The sequence below is a fragment of the Apostichopus japonicus genome, chromosome 4 (genome assembly GCF_037975245.1).
Source record: "Apostichopus japonicus isolate 1M-3 chromosome 4, ASM3797524v1, whole genome shotgun sequence".
Classification (NCBI taxonomy): Eukaryota; Metazoa; Echinodermata; class Holothuroidea; order Aspidochirotida; family Stichopodidae; genus Apostichopus; species Apostichopus japonicus.
Genome location: NC_092564.1, coordinates 18,320,984 through 18,348,066, shown reverse-complemented (window position 1 = coordinate 18,348,066; position 27,083 = coordinate 18,320,984). Strand labels below are relative to the sequence as shown.

Sequence of the window (27,083 nt, the reverse complement as noted above, 5' to 3'; positions counted from 1 at the left end):
GTTGATAATTGTTCTTTCAAGTTTTCGTTGGATTTTGTAGATAAGTTATAGTTTCCTCAAAACTTCCGAAATTTATAGTACCCAAGGCTAAACATTAATTTTCTTTGAAGTGTCCTTTGTGTTGTTTGTAAGACAATCAGGGTATTATTCCTATTCTTTTTCATCTTATTGAGTCATCCATTAGTGATAAAAATATATAATCGATTAACATTGATCAAACCAAGATATAGTGACATTTCAAACCAACGAAAGATTAAAGATTTGAACATAAAAAGTTTAAACACGAGTTTTTGACAACTCCCACATGCCAATGTAATGTACCATTAACAATATTAGGCCTTGTAGCTTCGATTGTAAACTGAATGGAGAAGAGGTTCATGATCCTTGTTAAGTGTTTTTCATCGACAGGGTGATCTGCAATGTGTGTATGTATATATATATATATATATTTTCTTTTTTTTTTACTATTTGATCGCATTTAGATTTGTGCTTGTCGTCCTCTTAAGTTCTTGGTTGCTTGGTATTGTCTGTCGTTTAAATCCCTTTATCCTTTTATTATCCTTGTGTGGCTTTCTGCTAGCTGCGGTCGTTGAGACCTGTCATACTTTTTTTTATAGTCAATTTTATCTGTATTTGTACTTTGAGAATTGATAGAAATAAAATAAATATATATATATATATATATATATATATATATATATATTCTTTGCCATTGAAGTTTGCATTAGCTCATCACATCCGTTCTCACCCACCGTAATAATACTTAGCAATAAAAAGGTGTCATTTTCTTCTCCTGCAGGATGACGTCAATCATGGGTTGCCTATATAATGACGCGAACGTTATGCTAACTAGTTTCTCTGTGAACCGGTAATGACTAATGCCTATAAATATCCTATTAGAGGCTTTGACACGATTTTATAAAAGCGTGGCTAAATATTTCTAGACCATTGGCCTTTTTCACACCTGGTCACCTTAGGGATAATGAAAACATAATCATATATTTAAAATAAAGCTTTTTAATATTAAAAAGCCCAATTAATTATTTAAAGAAGGCGAGTAGAATATTTTGCCATTATTATTCAAAATGCTTCAAAATAAAGAATTATTGTAACAAATACAAGTTTTTCGTCCAGGATGAGTTGCTACAATGTGCTTATGTTCTACACAAATTCGAAATTTAAGGGAAAAGTATTGTATTGTCCCCTTCCTAACGATGGTGATATAAGCAGATTTGTCACCCTCCGGGGGATTGGTGTGGGCGTGGGGTACGGATGGGGGTGGGGGAGGCTTCGTGTTTCCTAAATTGGACCAAGTGTTGAGATTTACTCATGTTGACATACAAATAAAACAAACAAATGAGAAACTGTCATTTAAATATTAAGGAATATATTCAATCATATAGACGTGAAATATTGCATTCTTGGGGAATATTTAGGCTATAAATTTAGGCCTACTATTACGTCTGCAGGCAAGTTTTCGTCAATAATGACTTCTTTTCTGTCTGGAGTCAAAAGTGGGAAGATTGTGCACCCAAACCCCTGGATCCATGCCTGGTGTAAAGCATCTGATGCTGCTACATAAAACATTAAGTTATGCTCAAAACTGCAGAAATATTCGTCTTCGTGTCGTCATCGGTCATGTTTGACAATAGATTTGATGACCATCCAGTTTGTCTATCTGTCAACAAATGTGTATTCAAGCCTTAGTTTTTGAAGTACTTAAAGGTCAGACGAGAACTTAACTTTGGTTGATATACATGTCTTTTGTTATCCTGACATCAGTGACCATTTAGCACAAGTTATTTACAGTTTATGGAACGAACCAGATAAGTAGTTCATCTGCCGGAGGGTGGAAGAGTTGGGGGGGGGGGGTAGTTCTCAAACTGGAGGAGTGGGGGGGGGGGGCTCTTCGAGGGGCTGTGGGATATGTGACTTTGATTTTCAGGAGGATAACCACAAACTAATTGTTTCTGTTTGCACAAAGAAAAAGCATTCGTTAAATGCATTTTGTAATTTTTCAACAACATGGTACTTCTTAATAATAATTTTCCCCCCCTCCAAATGGCACTATTTTGAAAAAAGAAAAGGAAAAGTTTTAACAACAAGAGAGTATTTTTGCCGAAAATGGATAATTCTAATTTACTTATAGATCTTCACAAGACTGAGGGAGAGTATCCTCTATCCGTGCCCCCCCCCCCCCCCACGACTTCTCTGCTATATTGAGGCTACCTCGATGACGTCACTTCCTCTTTCTACTTTGTAGCTAACGAAATGAGGGTATACAAACATCGTCCTCTTGTCGTGGGTGATTTCAACATTTACATCTGACAGACTGATGGCCTGATTCAGTATGAGGTTACCAAGTACAATGACAGTGCATAATATTGGATTAACACACGTAATGTTTGTCTTTTCAAGTACTTAATATTTTAATTCATTCTTCAATATTATTTGAAATATGAACTGACATTTAGAATAAATAGTGAAACCCAAACAAGTGTATATATATGATATGGTACATTTTGTATCCACACCCTTACCATTGATTTCATGTTTCTTTTGTTTCGTGCATGTTGCTTCGTGACGAGAGCATGTGACGTCACTGGAGGTCTAAATGATGACAAACAAATATTATGTATATATATGCTACATACCGGTTATACACACTTTCTAGATGAGAAATTAGCTCTCTCTCTCTCTCAAAAAAAAAACGAAAACAAATTTGTCAAAACAAGATGTCAAAAATAACAAACATTTGTGTGTACTGAAACTGAAAACATCCCCGTTTTTTTTTTGTTATTATTTTTTACTCTACAAACAATGGATTAACATTAAACACTTAGACCTATGACCGACAAAAATGGTGTCGTTGTCAAGGTAATTTTTTAACAAGTAAAATAAAACACACACAGTTTAAATTCCTTTTACTAATCTATAACAGATCATTCTTCCCTCTTTCCGGTAGAAAACAAAAATCCTAACAAAAGTTTATTCATCAGCAGTAGATCATTTTGTGCAGACTCATTCTCTGCCGGTTCACAAAATCATGGCGAATCCGACCAACAATGTTAAATTTAAATCAAAACAGGGGAACATTCTAGACATGTTTAGAAGCATATATATATTTTTTCACATGAGGGATATATCCTAACTGTCCTCGTGAAAGTTTTATTTAAGTTTCAAAGTTCTTCTTCGAGATTAGATGGGGCAAACAAATGTGGTGCCATGGAACTGCACAGGCAGCTACGCCTAAGAATTGTCCAGGGGGGACCTAAAGTAATATATTATCTTTTTCATCAGATGCGGTACTTCTTTCAATGAAATGAGAAGGTTTTTGTCACAGGAGGTGGATAAAATAGTAAATATGAATCAATGTCGGAACCTGTTTCATAGCCCTATTATTATCCCGTGAATTATGAATGTTTCCTCAAAATTCAAAGAATGACATGCGACAATTATTTATGAGTTATGTTCGTTTATGCGTTCGTGGGTTTTACTGATAGTTTTATTACATCAGTATTTCTACAAAATATCAAACTTAATTCTGAGCCTAACGTCATCCTTAAATATATCTTTGGTCAATATTTAATTAAATAACTATCAAGCTATTTTTAGTAAAAGTAAATGAAAATAATTGGCAAGACCGATTTATAAGGATAATAAATGGAAATCTTTCTCTTCATGCTGTCTCAACGTTCTAAAGGCAACACCTTTGGTAACCTGAAAAGTTCTAAACAATATGCAAAGTGCAAAATCTTCGTGTTTGATTTCTCTAGGGCATTAAGCAGAGTATTGCGAATCTGTTAACGTTACTATACTTTACTTTACTATTTAGTTACTACTGTAACTTTCGTCGAATTTAAAACAAAAGAAACACAATTTTAGGCAGCTTAATGAAATAACTAATATCCGTTGGAAGGCCGAATGGATAGCCTTGTATAAATTGCAATTCGCTCGATATTATCGAATTTAATCAGTAGCCTATATCCTTGGTAACACGAGGGTTGGAAGAATACCGATGTACTGCTTCCATATTAAAGCAATTGTTGGCAAATATAGTGAGGTACTGCCTCCTTCTTTGAAAAGCACACATAAGACGCATCCAGTTTATTAATCGTGAGCTCATTTTCGGATATATACGTTTTCGTAGCAAATGCCCTACAAAAAAAAAAAGAATCTTATCCAGCTTCTAATAAATTAAATCACCATTGATCGAACATGTCTTAATTATTTTCTGCGTTTGCTTAAATACACATAAATGTGTTTAACCTTGCTGGAGCAACAGTGCATCAGCTATCGAACATCTGGAAGCTACAAGCAAAATACCCAACATTCAATTTGAAACAGAGAAAGAAAAAACTAAACACGAATGTAAAAGAATGTAATGTGTTTACAAGGACGAATGTTTAAATATTCACAATTTGTCATGGGAACTCTCATTGGCTTGTGTCTTTAACCTCCTTCTCCAATGGGTTGGTCTTGTTGCTGTTGTTGTTGTTATTACTGTGGCAGATGTTAACAACTCCATTATAAGCTCCCTGATTGGTGAGAGACTCGGCGCCGAAACGACCCTTACTCGACACAGCTGCGGCGTGATTAGAAGTTTTCATATCTTGTGGAATCTCGTCTCGTCTTGGCTCATTTATGGTGACTTTCTGCATCTGTTTGATGGGGGCGGCACCATTAGCATGGGGGCCACAGCCGTTACAGGGACTGGTGATGTCTCCATCCTCCTCGAAAACGTCGTCTTCCTCTTGCTCATCTTCACCTTCTTCATTAGCTGGAGGCATCGCACCCACCAGTAGACGAGCGTCCTTCTGCAAGCTATAGTAAGCATTGAACGGGAACCCGTAGCTGAAGATATCCTCCGAACGAGCTCGACGTTTGTGGTTTTTGACCTCCACTTCAACAGCGACAGGTCGCCGATCTTCGATTCCAGGTGGTTTCTCATTAGGTGAAGGCAGAGTCTCGGCAACGTGCGATACGGGCCATGACGCATTCCTAGTGATCGGAGGGAATATTTTATTACCACCAATAATCTTCATACCGTACGAACGAATCAGCTTCCAGTCTTTGGTGATGTCATCCTCTGTCGTGTGCGTTGACGTCGTTGTGAAGCGTATGACGTATTTACCTTTCACCGAAGCAGGCACCATGTACAGTTTACCAGTCGCATTGAGATGTCGAAGAAGCTCCTCCGTCAAACAGTCAGGACCCTGTTAATCAAAAAATCAAAAATTTCAAAAATCAAAATCAAAAAATGATTTTCCCACAATTACAATGGCGACAAAATCAGTATGGACGAAGAGGTTTGTGAAGTTTGGATATTGACTTAGATAAAGATAATGCATTTCCTGAAGGTCTCAGGTAATAATCATGACAGCGTAACGAAAGACAACTGTTATATTTGTAAAATTTGGACAAGTAGTGGCGTAACAGGGATTCTTGTTTTGTTTTCTAAAGAAACATGGATAGGGATAAAAGGTCAAGTGTTACCACCTTCCCTTTCTCCTTCCATTTTATTATTCGTTGGTGAACTACCTTGTACTTATCATTGGATTCATCTCACACAATTGATGATTATGAATACACATTTTATGAGGGCGCGCAGAGGATAACTAAAAGTGAATATGTTAATAACGTGTATAATGTACCTTTAATCGGAATATGACAAGCCCAAGATGCCTCTCCGCTTGGATTTCGAAAGCCTGTTCTTGTGACACCAATGTTTCAAAGTATTTTGCTAATTCGACGCCCTGCAAGCAAATGAATAAGAACAGGCTATCAGTTATATTATTGATAATCCTGCTCCTTACTTATCAGTAATAATATTGATAATCCTGCTCCTCACCTTCCGGTTATAATATTGATAATTCTGCTCCTCATTTATCAGTTATAATATTGATAATCCTGTTCCTTACTTATCAGTTATAATATGGATATTCATTAGTGCTTCTTTCGTATCGGTTATAATATTGATAATGCAGCTCCTTACTTATCAATAATAATATTGATAATCTTTTCCGCTTACTTATCAGTTATAATATTGATAATTCAGCTCCTTACTTATCGGTTATAATATTGATAATTCAGTTCCTTACTTATCGGTTATAATAATGATATATCAGCTCATTACGTATCATTAATAATATTGATAATCGGTTATAATATTTATAATCCTGCTCCTTACTTATCAGTTTTAATATTGATAATCCTGCTTCTTACTTATCACTTATAATATTGATAACCCTGCTCCTTTCTTATCAGTTATAGAATTGATAATCCTGCTCGTAACTTATCAGTTATAGAGTTGATAATCCTGCTCCTTTCTTATCAGTTATAATATTGATAATCCTGCTTCATACATTTCAGTTATATTGATAATTCTGCTCCTTACTTATCAGTTATAATATTGATCATCCTGCTCCTCACTAATCAGTTATAGTATTGATAATCCTGCTCCTTACTTATCAATTATAACATTGAAAATTCTGCTCCTAACTTATCGGTTATAATATTGATAATACTGCTCCTTACTTATCAGTTTTACTATTAATAATCCTGCTCCTTACTAATCAGTTATATAATTGATAATCCTGCTCCTTTCTTATCATTTATATAATTGATAATCCTGCTCCTTACTAGTGAACCTGAGAATTAAGGAGGAAGTGTAGGAGAAGATGATGGAACAAAAACAAATCTACGCATTTTGAGTTCACCCCCAACGCTCCAGTCTTTTCAAACCATGTAGAAAGACATATTCTTGCGTTGTGTACATGCATGAATTATAATCAAGCATATTGACCGCAAAGCAGGGTAACAGTCCTAAACATTCCTAAACATGTTTCAGTAGGAGGTTAATGACCAACGGTTGTTTTAAGCTCCGTAAAATTCTACTTTCTCTCCCTATTTTGTCCTGGATTACATATATATATATATGTACGAGCTAGCGCCTCCACTGTTAGCCGTTAATGACTTTACGACAAATAAATGAAGGCCATTATGATAACAAACCCCACGACATGAAGTATTAAATTGAAACATAACTATAATAATCATCGCAGTATATAGAAATACATAAACATTTTTATGCGACATTTATATATGCACCATCATGAATGGTGATGATGAAAGCTAATAATTCAGTAAAATTTCGCAATATTTCTTTACCTTTCTAATATGCTTCTGCAAATTTTCGACCCCAAAAGATCGTAAAACGAACCAGAGCTTCAAAGCTCTAAAACGTCTGCTGAGAGGTATCTGCCAGTGCTAAAAGCAAAAATAGAAACAGGGATGACAAATAAATAAATATTAAAAAACCCTAATATTTCGTTTACAAGGAGGCCAGTACTTTGTAGGATAGAAATATTGAAACGGCCGGTTGAGAACAATTTTCCTGTACAGTTTCCTGTTGCAGATACAGCCGGTAATGCTAACTTTGACCAGGCTTATGTGTATGGGTGGTGAAACCCAAACAGGAGACTTAAAGCTTGCTTTGTTCATGCCCGCTGCAGTATTTAATGTTGAATCATAAAATTAAAAAATATTTTCTCTTCTTTGAGATTAATACAGAAATTCTTTAGGTGTGCCAGGAATTGTTTTTCTTTTCAAAATTGAACGACGGAGAGCGTACACTAATTGAAACATCAACTCCCAGCACTTCCACAGGTCACGGATGAGTATTCTTTGTGTGTGTGGGTGTGCGTGTGTGTGTCTTCCTTTCCTTCAAATCTTCTAAATCATTGGGAAAAACAATGATATCCTTTGAATAAATATACATATCTCACAACCAAAATTAGCATAGTAGAGATGCGACTTTCAGAGAGGGAGGGAGTGGGAAGAAAGGTATTGTGGGCTAAAAGTTCAAAACCTTTTTTCTAATAGTGACATTTCTATGAAGACATTTATCGGCTGGGACGTTTCGACAAGGACGTGTCAAGTCCCACACGATAGGTTATCCATTCGTCATGTATCATTGAACACTCTAGTGTGAAGATAGACAGGTTTTGCGTAACAGATGAATTCGCATCGGGATAGATTTCTTCAGACGAAGCGATACAAAAGACATTTTCCATTCGAACTGTCAACTTAAATATACATTTCAATTAACATGTGCATAATGTACCCCCATATTGTCAAAAAAACGGAAGTAAACACCATTTCTGTGACCATATTGCGGTATCCGATTTTTTTTTGTTTCTCCAAATATAATTTCAAATCATACAATTGAATAGGCATTTATCCTTCTAAAAGCACACATCAATATTTACACTATGTAAATTCCAATTTCGATTAGAGGGTTAGGCCTAGCTATAGTCACAGTATAATAGTCACATCATACCGTTTTTGCACTATGTAAATTCCAATTTTGATTAGAAGGTTAGGCCTAGCTAGTCACATTATAATAGTCACATTATACAGCATTGTCACTATGTTAATTCCAAGTTTGATTAGAAGGTTAAGCTAGCTGTCACATTATAATAGTCACGTCATACCGTACTTGTTCCAGCATAGCTCAATCTGCTAGGCGGGGGTCGTGGTGGAGCGGAGGGAGGGAGGGGGTGGACGGAATATTGAAAATAAGCTCGCATTATGTAACAATCTTAGCGAATAGCGAAATCTGTAGTATTTATTTTCATTCATTTTTTTTTTAAAGAAATGCCTGGGCACGAAAAACACACAATTTGATCTACTCTCAACCCCTGCAGTCCCCTTACATCGAGAGACTGCGACCGTATGAACATGATGATGTTGCGTTAAGTGAGTAACACCAGTTCCTTTGGAATATGGAAAACACTTTTTTTAAGAAAAGTCACACACGATAGAGCCTGTGCACGAAAACCAGATACTCTTAACTGATCCACTCGCAGTCCCAGTCCCCATTATATCTAGACTGTTATCATATATGGCCATATGCATGGCGATACTATATACACATATTCAGTTACAACGCTGATTACTATATATACACTGTGTACTGCTTTCACTTTTTTTCACCTTTTTTTTAGGAATTTCACTGTAAATCTATATTATTTTTAAAATTATTCCTTCGTATATATATTTTTTTATATTAATATTTAAGCTGCTTCAATTTTATTGTTCATATTCATATTTTAAGGGTTTTGTCATTTTGTTGTCATTGTAAAGTGCTCTTGGACATGCTTAAGCCTGAAAAGAGCGCTATATAAATTCGGTAAATAATCATAATACACATGATCTTAGCTAAAAAACACTTGTGGAAGTCAATACTGTACACGTCTTAAGAAAGGAAGAAAAAGGAAAGAAAATAACAAGACAGATACATACCATAAAATCGATGGCGTCACCTTGCCTGTGATGACGCAAATAGAGGGGGTTGACACAGAACGCTTTCTCGAGTGCCTCACTGTCACGAACCCTGAAATAGCAGATGTAAAAAGTCATTATGATTATGCGGAGGAGGGGAGGGGGAATGGAAGGGGGAAGTTAGTATCATTTGTCTTACTTTTTAAGCAAAGTATATCACTTAATTTGACAAAGAAAATGGCAATGATTCAAGCTAAGACATACCCATAAATTTCGTCACGTAAAGAACGTTTGAGAGTGAATATTTTATGAATGCAATTTGATTGTATCTCGCGCAACACTCCACCTCAATCTCATCTACACCAGCCGGATACGTTTTCATATTAGCATTAATTATAAGTTAAAGGGCAATTGAAAACTGAAGAACGACGTTTACTTCAGTTACTTTGGAATGGAATAGTGTCAGGTCACAGCCACCCTTGTGGCATTACTATGCGATTTTAGTATCGCAAAACAGAAGGAGAAAAAAAGTGATCACAAATCAACTGCTAAAACTGCAATAAATTACAGTTAGTATATTTGCTTAATTATCTTTCAGTTCTATATTTTTTTCAGTTTTTTTAATCAGGACATGGAGGGGGTGAGTTAATGAAAGCCAAACTCATACTACTGTAACTGTAAAATCAAGAACGAGTTTTCTACTTCATTAGTTTGGATTGACATAGTGTATGTCACGTGACAACCACCCTTGTGACATTATTATAGGATTTTAGTATCGCAAGACAGAAGGGGGAGGGGGGGGGGAGTTAGCTCAAATCAACTCATAAAACTGCAATAAATTACAGTTAGTATATTTGCTTAATTATCTTTCAGTGTTAATATTTTCAGTTTTGAAATCAGGACATGGATGGGGGAGAAGTTAATGAAAGCTAAAAACAGTTACGCTCATTGGTCAGATTTGACCCTCTACACATATACATACGTCGCCAAATCAGAACTCTTCCGTGTCAGTCTTCACTGAAGACTCTTCAGTCAGTCAACACGTTCGTTTAAAAGTTTGAAGGTTTATGTGAGAGTTGGGTGGACACTATACATCATACTTGAATATAAACTCTCTGTTATTACTTGGATATATCATGGCTGTTATATACTCACCAAAATGCAGTACAGTCAAAGTGTACCATCAACCATTTGCTGGGGTTGAATGCAAACGAATGTATTCTCTCGATGCCTTCTGTGAAACGTCTGAATTCTGGACAAATGAAAGCACTGCCTGCATAGGCTGCATCCACATGTAACCAAATGGAACGTTTCTCACCTTGAACACAGAAACGAAATAATATAGACAAATTATTTCATTTCGTCATGACGCAGTATAGAGTAGGGGTTCTCAATATTTGGCCCGTGGGCCAAAACCGGGCGGCTAGACATTTCCATCAGACCCATAACCTAGACATGGCCTACCCTTGGCACAGTGCTTTGTTTCTGTTCTCTTTGAAACTCGAAAAAGAAAAAGAAAACACCTGAAAACCTCTGCAGTAGTGTAAGGCAGGTGTGTGTATTTGGTTTTGATAAATTTCTTGATCCTTGTTGATGCCAAATACTTATAACAATATAATTCGTTATATAGAGTGGTATCTTTCAATGTTGTGCTTCTAAGTATAATTACTCTTTACGTTATTTATTGAATCTATTAATGTATAACAGTTCCATAGATTCGCTTATATCAGATAGATAGAACAATAGGGGAAAAAAATCAAATATGAACCATTTTGTTTCTGACCTTTTTTTCTTTTCATTCTTCTCGCAGTGACATGATTTGTTCAACTATAAATGGCTACATTTTGTTGAATTTTCAAACAATGTGAAATACAAACTTATTTCTTCTGTAAAAGTGTTACCAGCTAAAGCTCGAGTTTGTCAATAAATTTCTAACGGTTTGCATTTGTATGTGTGAAAGTGTACTCATGTGTGTCATTTCTTTAATAACAGTGTGTATGTTTATTTGTTAACTCCACTTACAAACTTTGCCGATTTCTTTTAGATTGTCAAATGCACATGCGCCGGTTGTACCCAAAGTAGCACAGACCTATCAGGAACAAAAAAATTACAGGTTAGTATGATGTTTTTATTTATATTAATTTATTATCAATATTGTTATTATTACTATATAATGAATTGTTGATATTGTCAATATTTCGCCTAAAAGTACTCGTTGGGAGTATATTTTGAATTCAATTGCAAATCTTAGAAATGAGTTTCCTGTTGAGGAAATATTGCACCAATTAACCTCGCCCACTGAAATGATTGTTCTTAACGAAAATCACTATACCATATATTGGGCGTGGATTCAAGGGGTTGATGACTGTACACCTCTGCCCCTTTTTCAACCTCAACCAAAAAAGAAGTAAATATTAGCACAACACCTTATCAGGTATAGACCTAATTATAGACCTAAGTTAATGGATTCGAATTCACTCATGTACGTCTCATTTCTTTTTCTGGAGAAAGACTCACCCCCAACCCCCACCCCACCCCTCCACTCCCCACCTCCTCCTCCTACATGATAGTCAGTTTTCACCTCAGGGCTACCCCAACGTATTGTCTTGATACCCTTGATACGCATCAGGCCAGCGTAATTCAAACTACACCCTTACGGTTACCCCTACCTGTAATTTTAAGATGGCGCTATACATCAAAATCATGCAGTTTTTTTTTTCTCATTGCTGGCATTACATTGACCGTTAAAGGGAATTTTTAACAAATTATGATGGCAAGAAATAAAACTTACAAAGAACGGAATGAGTCCTAATTGTGTATCTTCTTCTATCGCCTCTTCGAGCTTTTGTCCTCTTAGACTCAGCTCATCATCCGTTTCTATATGTCTCAATCTCACCATTGTTATCAACGTATTCTTCTCGATTGATGAATGGGCCTGTGTAAACCAAGGGAAATATGTGTTGCATAATCTGTCGTTTAATCAAATTCATGCAGCAGCAATTCTTGCGTCTTGTGTAAATCATTTTTCTTATCTGTATTTTACACAATTTATCATATGGACAAGATGACTTTTATGACAATTCTATTGCTGCCTTCTTAAACCTTCAGTCTGAGGAAATTTATAAATTCATTAAATTTGTTCACAATTGTTGTTGAGTATTGTAGACTTTTAATGCATGATATTGATAACTTTCTCATATAGTTCCTAACTAATATTACATACATGATGTATCAATACACTCCTTCGTAGAGACTTTTTAACTCATATATTTCCTGTTGATTTAAAAATGTCTTTTGTCTTTGTTACGCTTTCTTGTTAATTGGATAACAGACGTGGATAACCCGTATGGATGAAAGGTGGAAAGGAACGGGAAGGGGAAGATAACGCCACACAGGCTTAAGGGGGAGCAAGGGGGGGCGGTAGGGGAGCATACGTTGGGGGGGAGTCCTTTCCAATAGTCCTTGTTACGCCCATTCTCCCATAATAGTTAATGATCAATTGCAACCAAATAATTAGGCTAATGAACACTGCTGATGCTCTTCTCCTTGTTTTAGGTTCCCGTGGATGTCCTGCTAGTGTAACAATATCTTGTCACCCAACTCAAACAGAAGCAGAGCATGTAAAGGCACCTTTGTGTACAGTGTAACAAGCTTTAATATAACACTCGTGGAGTGTTAGCTCAGTGGTTACGCCGGTGCCTTTCAATCATAGGGTCCCGAGTTCGAGTCACTCCAAGATTAATGTATATCGTCCAGTTACAGAGTTGTTGACAATTAATAATCATTGACGTTAAATATGAATATAAGATACTGACTTGGGTCAGCTTGCGGCTTTGATGAGCCAATGATGGCTTCTTCGCGAGTTCCTGCTTGCAGGGGGATCTAAAATACATACATACATACATACATACATACAATATACCCTTGTGTTATAACACAATCCTGTACGTGCACTATAGCTGTGGACGGCATGTGATGGGGTTATAATATAGGTCCTTTACTCTGGTTACTTATTACCTGATCGGAACAGTAAGCGACCAAACGAGAGCACATTTCTGCGTCATCAAGATCTTCTAGGTCTGGATTAGATGATCGAGCCGTATTAATAGCTTTGTGACGGGCTGCGAGCATTGCTACCAATGTAGCCTCACTCAGGGTACCCTGTGCAGAGACAAAATAAAAACGGAGGGGTGAGTTAATCAGCTAGAAGAGAGAACGGTTCAGCCGATTAAATGAGGGGTACATTGAGTGTTCCTCAAATAGAGAACAAATCAGGTTAGTAAAACAACTTGTATAAGCCCTAAAGATGAACAGTAAATTACTAATGTGTGATAAATTACTGCAATATATACTGGGAAAAACGTACCACTTTATCTTACAGTGTGGTAACTATATACAAGAAGTGATAATGAATCACCAGTAGGCCCTGCCCCTTGGTAAAATAGTTCACTGTGAGAGCCATGTGCACAAAGAAACCCACGAGTATACCCCTGAATGAAATGATTACATCCAATTAATGACTGCAATATGCACAGACAAAAGAAATATTATTAATTTATATATATACATTTATATATATATATATATGTAAATAAAAAAATATATATATAGTTATATATATAGTTATATATAGTTATAAATAGTTATATATATAGTTATATATATATATAATTATATATATAGTTTTATACACAGACAAAAGAAATATGGTCAATTTATATATATATATAAATATAGTTATATAAAGTTATTTATATATATATATATATATAAATATATATATATAGTTATATATATAGTTATATATATATATATAGTTATGCATATATAATTATATATATATAGTTTCATATAGTTATACATATAGTTATATATATAGTAATATATAGTTGTATATAGTATCCGAGTACCTCGAGGACTATTATTAAATATAGTATCAGTAACTAACATGCAAGATTAATCACAAATCAGGGGTATCATTACACCTTTCAATCAGCAGTAACACGTATAAGATTGAATAATGGGTATAATATGAGAAAGAAAACAAGCAACTGGTGAATTTTTTCAACCACAAATCTAAATAACGTCAGTGACACCGAAGCTATTCTTAAGTACAGTAATCCTACAAAATTCTAATATTATTTGTATGCTTTGGTGAATGAAATATGATGTGGACGGTTATTGGGAAAGAAATCCTTATATTACTGCACCTTTTCATTAAAGTTTTAAACAAATAGGAGCTACGCTTGGTGATGGAAAAAAATTCCTTCACATCCAGTTTAATTTTTGAAACAGTTACAGATAGGAAGTAAGGCAAGCAAGGCAGTTACTCATAGTTCGTACCGTAATATATTTCATAAAATTATGCATATATCATAACCTTTGGTCGTTGTAATATTAACGTAAGACTGTGTATAGAAAGTAAATATATTTATATCATCAACTTTCAAAGACACGACAAAACGAACGAAGGCGGTTCCACATTTTCGGTGTCGTTGAAGTCTTTCTCAAATATGAAATAGCGCCTCATAAATTTAATAGCTTGCGTGTGTAGGATAATTCTTACAACGATGTAGTTTACTAACCTTACAAGAAATATTCTATTTCAAATATGACTTATGACAATAAATCATAATAATAATAATATCAACAAATTGTGTTATGATATGTATGAAAAAGTGTATAGGCGACGAAAGTTTTACAAAATGGAATCATAAGTCGTTAAGTAGTAAAACGATAAAAAGTTTTGAATAAACTTAAAACTGCTGTTCCTTTTTATCCAAGCAGCTTTTTGGTCCTATCTGTACACTCAATTCCGTCATCAATATAAAGCATTAGCTTGATTAGCCAAGTTTCGTTGAAAAAAAGAAGAAGAAGTAAAAGTCCAGAATTTTGAATTGTTCCTGTAGCTTTTTACTATGTGTTTACTATGCATTCCATTATGAAAAGTGTCGAGACGACAAAATGTTAAGGATCGAAGTCATCGATTGGATATTTCATTATCCTTCATTTAGTGGAAACTGAGTTTAGACAGGGAGTTATTATGGAAGACGAGTCCTTTGGTTTGATCATTTGCAATCTAAATACGAGAGCGTTGTGGTCAAGTGGTTAAGGAAGTGGACTTGTGATCTAAGGTTTGCAGGTTCGATTCCTGTTGTGGTCAAGTGGTTAAGGCAGTGGACTTGTGATCTTAAGGTTGGCAGGTTAGATTCCTGTTGTGGTCAAGTGGTTACGGCAGTGGACATGTGTTCTAAGGTTTGCAGGTTCGAGTCCTGTTGTGGTCAAGTGGTTATCAGGCAGTTGACTTGTGATATCTAAGCTTTGCAGGTTCGAGTCCTGTTGTGGTCAAGTGGTTATAATGCAGTTGACCTGTGATCTCTAAGCTTTGCAGGTTCGAGTCCTGGCCAGATTATGACTTATCTCCATTGTCTCTCTTCACTCAAGTGTACAAATGGCGACTAACGAGATAACTTGTAAATATAATTACGTGCGGCGGTTTTCGGTTGCACCCTATATGGGAAGTCCCCCAGAGGACACATTTGTGTTGCGACGTAGTGCCCAAGGAGGTATGGTTTGAATTGTGCACATGCACTTTGGTGTGTGGGTGTGAGGCAAGTTACCAATGACGAGGGGTTAAGTTGTAAAGTCTTGTGAGGGGGACTTGACGTCAAACAAGACTATACAAACCATCAACTTCAACTTTTTAACATTTAATTTGTATAATACCAGGCAGGTTTGGAACTCAGAAAGCTGTTTCTAGATCATATATAACCAAACATTTGTCACTGTGATCCAGAAATGAATCCTGCTAGACTATAAATTTGATTTTGTGATCGGAAGTAAGGAAATAAATAAAAAGGTTAACAATGTACAAAACTTAAACATATGCCTCCTTCTAAACAAACAACCTTAAACACATGACACTTTTTAGTTTTATATCGCTGTGATTTGTCGTTTTTTTTATACGTTTATATTATATATATAGTAGCCTATCCTTTTATACATCTCTACATGAACTTCAACTGAAGCGTACATCTCATTTCCTTAGTCGACAGCTGCTTTGGCAACCGGGATGGAAATTTGTCTTATTCTTGCTAAAATTATCTTGCAGGAAAAGGGGAAGAGGACGATAAGAAAATATCTGGGAACAAGCCGGGAGGGTGGAAACATTGGATATGTGACGTGGGCATGACGTACGCGCAATCATGCAAGCATTCCTTAGATATAAATACCAAACTTCGTTGAATGTGTCCAACGTAGCGAAAATTTCGAGACTGTTTGGAAAGAATTTTATACCGAGTAAAACGATTCACTTTATTTTTTATTTCGTATTGTATGACACTTTTAGCATTCCCATAACGGTTTTTTCCTTACTTTTCTCTGCATTAAGGTATTTCATTATCACTTATTTTAGAGTGCTAGTAAATTAAACACAACGGGCAATAAGTATGTCTTTACATACAACAATGAAAAAGAAACCAACAAAATAATCTATCGAATATTTGAAACAACAAGGTATGTCGTTTTACACACACAAAATATACCCATTTCTTAGCCTCAATAACTCTTTATTCGTATTTTAATCATACTTTTCCAGACTAAATCATTCATTTACGTGCATTGTAGGAGGTATGGAGGAGTGAACCTCCCCTGAAAACTACACTAAAGATGCTTTGATATGTTATTAATGTATTAGTAATCACCTAAACGTCCATGTTGTAAAATGTCAAGAATAACAAGATCAAATTTTAAACCCGTCCCATCAAAGAAACGGTTGGGTGCTACCTGCTCTCATTGGTGTATTATCCAATCGATATTCGAGGCAAGTATTTAGGGGCCAATGAATCGAGGACTCGAGGTCAAGGTCTCACTTCCTGGCAAGACAAACCAACATTCTACTTCCGGAAACGTGTGAGGAGAGGGTGGGATGGTCAGGCAAATAGTGCCGTAGTGCTAACTGCGCTAACCCACACTGAATTCTCCGAATTAACAAGGCCAAGACTGTTCCGTTTTTCAAAGTAACTCTCAAATTTGTTAACCACTAAAATGACATTTTGTTTGACTGAAAGCATGCTAACCGACAGACTGCTTGACTGACCTACTAATTGACTGATAGCTGCAACAAATGGTTGCAGTTGTGGCGTAATTAACGTTAAAAGTAATTTAGTTCTTGTCATGAACCGTTATAGGAAAGCCTTATCGATTTATAAGCCGAGTGTATCAGTAAACATCTGACTATATTTATGGTCGAAGTCACCCAATATTTGCTTTCAGTTTTACGATAGAACAAGTAAGATCAGAATTTTGTAAATATTGATAGTCAATGTATGTATGGGAAAGCATATGCACGACATCAATATTGACAAATCAACAAATGACACTGGTATATAGCTATATTAGTAATTGTATAACTAGAATATCAATACATCGCACAAACAAGTCTATAATGTTGAAGATCACTATAACTAGTGAACTCATCCGAAAGCAAGGATTGCACATTGCTTTCATGGTAACAATGAAGCTGGTATAACCAAATATGTAATTGTATAACTAGAATATCAATACATCGCACAAACAAGTCTATATGTTAACGATCACTATAACTAGCGAACTCACCTGAAAGAAAGGATTGCACATTGCTTTCATGGTAACAATGAAGCTGGTATAACCAAATATGTAATTGTACAACTAGAATATCAATACATCGGACAAAAAAAAATCTTTATGTTAAAGATCACTAGTAGCCAGTGAACTCACCCAATGCAAGGATTGCACATTACTTTCATGGTAACAATGAAGCTGGTATAACCAAATATGTAATTGAACAACTAGAATATCAATACATCGGACAAACAAATCTATATGTTAAAAACAAATCTATATGTTAAAGTTCACTATTAACTGGTGAACCAGGGTTCGGTTTCTTCCGGAAGAAACCTATTTCTTCCGGGGACGTGGAAGAAACTGGAAGAAACATGTTTCTTCCAGTTTCTTCCGGAAGAAACTGGAAGAAACCGGAAGAAACTGGAAGAAACTGTGAAATTTGGCATATACGCAGCACAGCCCACATACATGATAAAGAGACAAATAGTTTACCACCATCTGACTGAAATGCATGCCATTGAAACCATCAAAATATGATATTTTTGTTTTGATTATAATTTTGGGTTTTTTTCTACACCAAAAGATGTTTGCTTATAAATCACAATATATTGAAGGACTACTTATCATCTCGTGATCCCCTCATCAACCAGAATTGCATAACTGGCCATACTTTATGAATGATTAACCTGGATTGGCCCATGCACTGAGGATTTAATACAATGAACACCAAGCAAATAGCCGAACAATATCTATTAGATTTAGGCAACAGTTTAATTTCTGCAACTCCCAAAATTACAACTTGTAGTTAATAGGAGGACTTGTCATCCCAAACAGCAAAAGAACAAACATCCACAATTAAACACAGCTGGCCATGAGCCAGCCCTCATTTCACACTACAACTTCCAGTCTAATCTGTAACCCTCATGTCTTGATTTCAATCTCCACAAAATATGGTCATATGTAGTGGTCAATGTAATTGTAGTAATTAGTGTGCATTGTAGTAGGTCTACACTAGTTTCCAGGGAACACTTGTCCCTCCACTCAGAAACTAGTTTTTAACTAAGAACTGTGCTATAATCAGGACCATTTTGGTCTGCAAAATGTTGCTTGCCCATAGTTGTTCCCTTAATTGTCCGATGCTACAGTAGCCTAGTACTATATTGTGTACAGTATATGCTGGAGGCAGGTCATGTGCTCCAAACCTAGATATAGACTACCTAGATGACACTATAGTGCTTCTTGTCCATTTATTACATAGTTAGAAATCATTGCAAGTTGTTATGAAACTTTATCAACAGTTTTTCCCCAAAAAATGAGTTTCTTCCATTTTGTCCGGAAGAAACTGGAAGAAACCTATTTCTTCCGAGTGGCAAAAACCATGGTTTATTCCGCGGTTTTTTCCACCCAAGGAAGAAACCTGCGAACCCTGTGGTGAACTCACCTGAAAGAAAGGATTGCAAATTACTTTCATGGTAACAATGAAGCTGGTATAACCAAATATATAATTGTACAACTAGAATATCAATACATCGCGCAAAAAAGTCTAAGTTAAAGATTAACTAGTGAACCCACCTGAATCACACCGCCACCTTTGCTTTCAGTTTTGCGATGAGAAAAGAAATCGGGAAGGCCAAGCATATCACCTAATGAAGAAAATAGGTCAAAGCAGACAAAAATATCGTCTTTCACCTGTTTTAATCAGAATGAAAACCAACGTGGGTTTTAATCTGACTCTAGACAGTTAAACTACATTATAATGTAAGAAATCGTTTTTTGTAAAGATGTGGGTAGATAAAAGGCGTTTACATTTTTATCATAGACATCAATATTTTCAAATAAGTTTTGACAGTTTTTGATTCTTCCCTAAAAAGTAGAAACTACAGAGCAAATTATACCAGAAAACTGCTAGTCGGAATAGAATATAAATGCTCATGTCATATATATGAGCCACGTGGTGTGTGATTGGAGCAGGGAGCTGCTATCTGAATAACAGCTCCTTGATTCGAGTATATGCTGGTATGAGGTGAGAGCATTTCTCTCTTTTCATATTCTTTCTTTTATATTGTATTCATTTTAATGATCAATCACATTTATTTCATTAAACTGTACGCGTATGATACATATAGACATTGATGAACTGCGGGTAATTCCCAAAGAAACATACCATCGACGATACTATTGAAATATGAGTATATAAATATTGACATTAACATATGTAATTTAATCAAAGTAACAGTTTAATTTTTTACATGCGATTACGGTGTATGCGACTATGTATACGTGGCAATACATATCAATACCTCACAAAATATCACATTTAATGAACAAGTTTAGTTTCAAAAGACAAATATACAATACTTTTATTTAATTTTTTTCGTCACATCACATTCGTTATTACATAAAATGCTTATATTTTGTATCTCACAAATGTATACGTACAGATGAACAGTGACGTTTTTATTCGCAAATATTGAAATTTATATCTACTTCCTCCTGGTGCGACTCTGGTATATAGGCTTATGTTTAATCTAGGAGTTTTGTGTTGCATCTTATGAACTTATCTTATAGTCTGTGTATTAGACTCAGTAGTCCAGCCACTTTATTTGACACACTTCAACAGTTTAGATGTTCATTTCCAAGACATAAAGCTTGGCTAATAGCAGTATGCTTTCATTGTCTAAGACATATCATTTCTTTTGGCCTAAATTCATCCTTTAAAATAATCGAGGCAGATTTGTTAACTTATTACAGGGAACGCCAGTGCACTCTGAATAACGCCTACGCACTAATAATCTTTGGTACTGAAGTCAAGTACAACCCACTTTGAATTCAACACATGCAGATTAAAATGAACACGACAGGCTATTCATCATTGCTTTTCTTCATGAAAATAATTACACCTTTTCTTTGCAATTTTTCAATATGTTACTAATCCTCGAGAGGCACTTCCTGTAAAGTGCTAATATAAAACATATTTTATGACGTCATTAATTTAAAGTCAACATCTATAAATGCCTGATATGGTTAATATTTGGCGATCGGTATGGTTTTATATACTCATATTTTATACAGGGTAGGGGTAAACTAATCTGGGACATGTCACGAGTGTGCGTTACCGTAGTATATTTATCTCAAGTGCTTGAAATCTCTTTACAAATTTGATAGATTTATTTTTAGATAAATGTACTGAGTCATCCAATATGCTAAATATGATAGTCATAAGGGGAAAAAAATGAATTTTGGCCGAAGAAAGTGTAGCATACTGTAGGCATCCACATTCAACGGCTATGTATCGTTTGCGAGATAACATCATTTGAAATTGACCCTACAGTGCTGTACCAAAAGTGAACTTGAAGCAAACAGGTGTGACAATTTTGTTCTATGTGTTTATTATAATGTACATCCCATCATTCATGTACATATGAATACACTAGAATCATCGGGGAATTAATAGATTCACTTCCAATAAAGCAAAGTTGTAACCCTTTCAAAACTAAGGTTAAAACAATGAAGTGAAAACAAAGAACATTGTCAGTGGGCAACTACAACGCCACATCTGATTTCTTCAAGTCCGTCTATTGTACAATTATCGTGTAATTATCAATATCTCGAGAACGCCATCATTTGTAGGAATTGCTTGCAAATATTAACCAAGATGCATGCTCCCCTTTCGTCACTATTGATACAAACTGTGACATACCAATATCTCGCAAATGCAACATAGGAATTGAATGCAGAATTTAACCAAGTACAATAACATGCCCTTGTTCTTAAGTCAGAAATGATTTTTCCTTTTCTTAATCTATTGATCTGTGATGTACTTCTCCAAATAACTTTTATCGATGATGCATGGTTCGCTTTTGCTTCTTCTTTTAGCATCACGTAATATGATAAAGTTTATGTATGTAATAAGGCAGTCACCTATATATATGAGATCCAATATTTTTATATTGAAGGGGTATGAACCGTGGGTCGTTGGAGCCGGCTTCCATTTAGGGGGATTCTCCCCGGGCAAACGTTACATTTTACACGTGAAATGGTACATTCTGAGGCAAATTGATTCTATGTATTATAAATCTGCTATTAGAAATACACGCGAGGTTGTTCTAATAACCACTTGTATATATATGTGTGGAGTTTCAGGGGGACGGGGTGGTGGGGAGGGGAGGTGGGGAGGGGTGGTTGGTGTACCCTCCCATTCCTGTGTATGCGCGCCGGCAGACATTGTATACATCAATTTTTTCCTTACCAAGCCAATCCATGACGATTTTCTCCAACTCCGTACAAGCAGGACTTGCTGCCTGCAAAAGATGAAATAAATGTTGCCACTACATAATGTATATGTTAATTCATACGGTCCTAGATTGTCTAACATCACACTTTAAACACATCACACATTAAAAAGCTTTAAAACGTTCCTTGTCGTTCGTGTGGTGATTACTTAATCGAAATGTGATGCGTTTCATGTTCGCCGGAAACATTGCAATTAGCAATTATTTCTCTCAAATTTTCAAAGACAATAACAGGTTTCGTACTGAGTTTGCTTAGAAAATCAGGCCTGCTAAGTATGTTCTGATTTTTGTTTAATGGTAAGCTAAGAAAACATCGATCTATATATGTTTATCTACTAGACAAACTACTAGACGTGTATATCATGACCCATGGGTAGCAAAATAGTCTTCGCGTGGCGACATATGTGGTCGGTATAATGCAAACACACAACCATCACTGTTTTAAATTATACCAAAGCAAGTACTTGTAATAACTGTAACGTACCCAGGTAAATCCAAGACAGTTGATGCCGTCAGCAAGCATATCACCCAATAGTGATGGGAAAGAATTCAGCGCTGGAAAGTAGGCGTGCATATGTGGGCTCTGCCAATGAGTTATCTGTAGAGAACAAATATACCGATACCATTATCGTGTGTTATGTTGTCCCAGCATATGCATACACGATACAATACAAAAGATGCGAAATACATTTCTTCAAATGGTGTCAGTAGTGGGTTGAGAATTAAATGAATGCTTCCGCTCTGTTAGTTGTACAATTAGGATCTTGGTGTATAAAGGCGCTTATACTCAAAGTGTTATGGTAAAAGATGATGTAACGAGTCTGACAAAAAAAGATAACAAGGTGCCCTCCAAGAAGTTAAGAAGTGAGAGAAGAAACGATGTTGTTTAATTGACTAATTTCTGAAATTATATAGCTTCCATTGGAATACTGACAAACAAATATTTGCAAATGATTGCCCATGATTGCTCTTTGAAATGTCACAGGGTATGATTTAGTTTTCTGGCGTTTTCACGCAAGGTTTAAATTTGACGTTCGATGACTTGGAATTTCCTATTGTTTATTTCCATTGTGCGAATCCACGTATAAAATACTTAACAATGTCCCTTAACAATATATTTCTTCTGAGGACATGGTGATTCTTTTGACGTTCGAGGACTTGGAATTCCTTTGTTCAAGTCCTCAGTCAGAATGCAAACCAGTGCACACATACAAGTATGCATAAAATGTGATTGAGAGTTACACACAATTATGACTAGTTATCTCAGTACTTAGAATTGGTGCAAAACTATACGGACCAGCTATGTTTCAGACGAAAAAACCTTCGAAAGACCCCAAAATTGTGTTACTGCAAGCGACAGGTCTTGTTTCTTGTTTAGGTATTAGAATACGGTTTCATATAACATTACTTCTGCAATGAAAATGAATACCTCAATATTCACACCAAAAGACAACAACAACAAGAACAATGCAACACAAAGGGAACGATGCCAATCGATATCAAGTTATCAATATCAATTTATGTCTATATAGGATGTAGGAAACCGCCCCGAAATTTCAAAATTCCCACTGGAGGAGTATACCTTCTTTATGAGCAAGTAAAAAAAGTCCCTAGAAATACCAGCTTACCAGTCAAGGGATTTTTATCCTTAATTAACAATCGTACTGGTACATTAAAAGGCAAGAGTAAACTTGACGAACGAAAACATTTTGTAAAATACGTCAGCATTTCGCTGAAAATTGTCGGTTTCTGTTTTGCGATGATTTGGAAATGAATAGTTCGGTGGTTTCTTTTAAGTATGGTTTGTAAACATTTTGCACACTAAATGAAGATGGCGCAGATTTTAAAATACCCTTCTATGACGTCATCGTGCCATATATAGGCTACACTGTTCTTCTTTCTTTCGTGTATATACTGTTATGTTATGTGCTAAAATACAGAACCCTTAACGCTATTCATACATATATGTCTGCAGGCTATACTTCAGTAGAAGCCTCAACTAAGAAGATCGATTTAAAGTGGGACCTAATTCTTCATCTCTTCTACAGAGGCAGGTGTTTTTTAGGACGAAGTTGTCATGTTGAAAAGAAGTAAAAAAAAAAAATTATATATTTATATATATAGACCTACATAAGAAGCACACACACACCCATGTATGCATATAAAATCTTAAAAAGACACTGATGTGTCCTACATGAAAGCAAGCATGATGTTTCGTATGCATATAAAAAAATGCATCATCTACTGAAGATGAGAAAGTATCACATTCAAAGGTTTTCGTAGGTCGGTTAATACTAAATGATTGATAAAAATTTATAGACGGAAGTCCAAATGAGCCATTACATAAAGTTTGTCTTATGCATTGAAAGGTTGATTTATGAGCATATATTTCCAAGGCTGTTTTTTAATGAGTTTGACTGTTATTTGTTATATTTTATCACGAATCGTAAACATATTTACCGAGTTTAATGATCTTTAGAACGCCATCTTAATCATCTATACACTTCACCATAAAAGAAAACCCAAGATGGGTGGTATATTAAAAACAAATGTTTTGTTTTACATCAAGGCTTTAATCAGTTTGTTAATGATTTTGTTCCCGCTGATTTATCTTTGCAGTACTTTAAAATAATAACAACCAACTTTGTTGCGAAGATGTGCCAATGGTAGACGGGGAGGAGGGTGTTGAAACTGTCCTTGTTCAGTTAAGTATTTCAACACGGAGAATGGTAGTGCGTTTATTTAATTTAATTGAATTTTCTATATATATATATAGTTTGATGTCGTCTCCTATAACTTGAATGAACCTTTGGCAAATATTGGATAGTATTAATTCAAGTTAAAAAAAAAATCCGTATCCCCGAAATTGTTTCATTTTATCCAGATTAGCAGGACTTATACTTTTTGACAACATCAGCAAATTCAACCCCTAACTGATATATGTATGAAATTAAAGATTAGTTTAAAATAAAATTCAACACAAGGTAGAGCTTAGTTAGGGAAGTTAAACAACATTGATCCACTCTCTCTATATATATAGCAACCTGATTCACATGTTAGTATATAACACTAGGGAACTGTACCGTATTGTACTGAAATATTAAACAAATTAACAATATAGTTGTTATTAATATATATCATTGTACCATGTGATTACTCTATGCAACAATGTTATTGTGCACGTTTTATATTATATTATTCTGATACAATATTATTGTATGAGACCATGTGAAACGGGTAATATTATATTCAACAATATTATGGTGGATGTTTTCTATTATATTATTATGATGTAGGATTTTTGTTGTTTAGACTTTGAAGAAGATCCTGCTAGCATCAAAACGTTAGGCCAACTTACTTTTACACATTCTATTACACAGGCTCTCTAGTGGATAAGCAGTTTGCTAACAGTTTTATTTTATTTTGATATTATTATGATACAATATTATTTTGTGATACTATATGTGAATCGGGTGGTCGTCTGATCACGGCGGATGTCAAGTGAGGCGCTATGGACTCAACTCGGATTAAAATGTGTGTGAGCGATCTACTGTGTATTGTGTATATCTTAGCATAGAAAATCAGTCAATGAAACGTTAACCAATATTTTAGTTAAAGATGGACCTCTTTACAGGTCTACTTGTACATGGGTTCAGTAGTAAAACAAACGTCTATTGTGACATTACACTTAAACTGGAAAGAATATACCTACAGTTCCTAATGCAAAAACGCTGTTCGCCTGATATATATCATAGTTATATACAAATATAATTCAGATGCTTTAGTAAGTAACATTTGTTTTTGCAGTATTTACAACTAATACGTGCTTAGCTTCACTATACGTTTTTTTTTGTTGACAATCGTTAATTAAATTAGCCATGCATAATAGGACCGGTAATTAATTAGCTGCCGACAATGACGCCAACGATACCTTTAACTAAAGTCAGACAGTAAAGGTCCAATAAGTGCTTTAACGTAGCCGATGTTGTCAGGACAGTCTAGCTTTAAGAATTGGAGGGAGTTATAATGATCAGTTGACATAAGGCGTGCTCACTAACGACATTTAGTTTCAGTACAACGAGGGAAATGACGTCAAAAAGCCGGTTTTTTGGGTGTGTGTGTAAAGGATGTGCTGAAATAATGTCGAATAATGCCTTTTCTGACAATTCACAAATAATATGAGACTGTTAATTACATGTGGCATTTGATGCTACGCAACATTCGGCTTTCTATCGATCCATCCATCCATCCATCCATCCATCCATCCATCCATCCATCCATCCATCCATCCATCCATCCATCCATCCATCCATCCATCCATCCATCCATCCATCCATCCATCCATCCATCCATCCATCCATCCATCCATCCATCCATCCATCCATCCATCCATCCATCCATCCATCCATCCATCCATCCATCCATCCATCCATCCATCCATCCATCCATCCATCCATCCATCCATCCATCCATCCATCCATCCATCCATCCATCCATCCATCCATCCATCCATCCATCCATCCATCCATCCATCCATCCATCCATCCATCCATCCATCCATCCATCCATCCATCCATCCATCCATCCATCCATCCATCCATCCATCCATCCATCCATCCATCCATCCATCCATCCATCCATCCATCCATCCATCCATCCATCCATCCATCCATCCATCCATCCATCCATCCATCCATCCATCCATCCATCCATCCATCCATCCATCCATCCATCCATCCATCCATCCATCCATCCATCCATCCATCCATCCATCCATCCATCCATCCATCCATCCATCCATCCATCCATCCATCCATCCATCCATCCATCCATCCATCCATCCATCCATCCATCCATCCATCCATCCATCCATCCATCCATCCATCCATCCATCCATCCATC

At 35.7% G+C, this 27,083-nt stretch overlaps 1 protein-coding gene across 1 annotated transcript in view; it reads right to left on the bottom strand.

The window, feature by feature from the left end:
• Nucleotides 1-1,403: 1,403 nt before the first annotated feature.
• The window catches only part of LOC139966692 (aromatic-L-amino-acid decarboxylase-like), a 31,648-nt gene continuing 5,968 nt past the window's right edge, over nt 1,404-27,083 (bottom strand). Inside the window, exons 3-13 of the mRNA XM_071969972.1 lie at nt 22,666-22,779; nt 22,139-22,190; nt 19,462-19,532; nt 13,303-13,446; nt 12,077-12,220; nt 11,308-11,374; nt 10,441-10,603; nt 9,307-9,397; nt 7,171-7,269; nt 5,655-5,756; nt 1,404-5,216 (exon numbers count right to left, since the gene is read on the bottom strand). Coding sequence (XP_071826073.1) covers nt 4,437-5,216; nt 5,655-5,756; nt 7,171-7,269; nt 9,307-9,397; nt 10,441-10,603; nt 11,308-11,374; nt 12,077-12,220; nt 13,303-13,446; nt 19,462-19,532; nt 22,139-22,190; nt 22,666-22,779 — 1,827 coding nt within the window. The 3' untranslated portion in view covers nt 1,404-4,436. The remainder of the gene's footprint in view (nt 5,217-5,654; nt 5,757-7,170; nt 7,270-9,306; nt 9,398-10,440; nt 10,604-11,307; nt 11,375-12,076; nt 12,221-13,302; nt 13,447-19,461; nt 19,533-22,138; nt 22,191-22,665; nt 22,780-27,083) is intronic.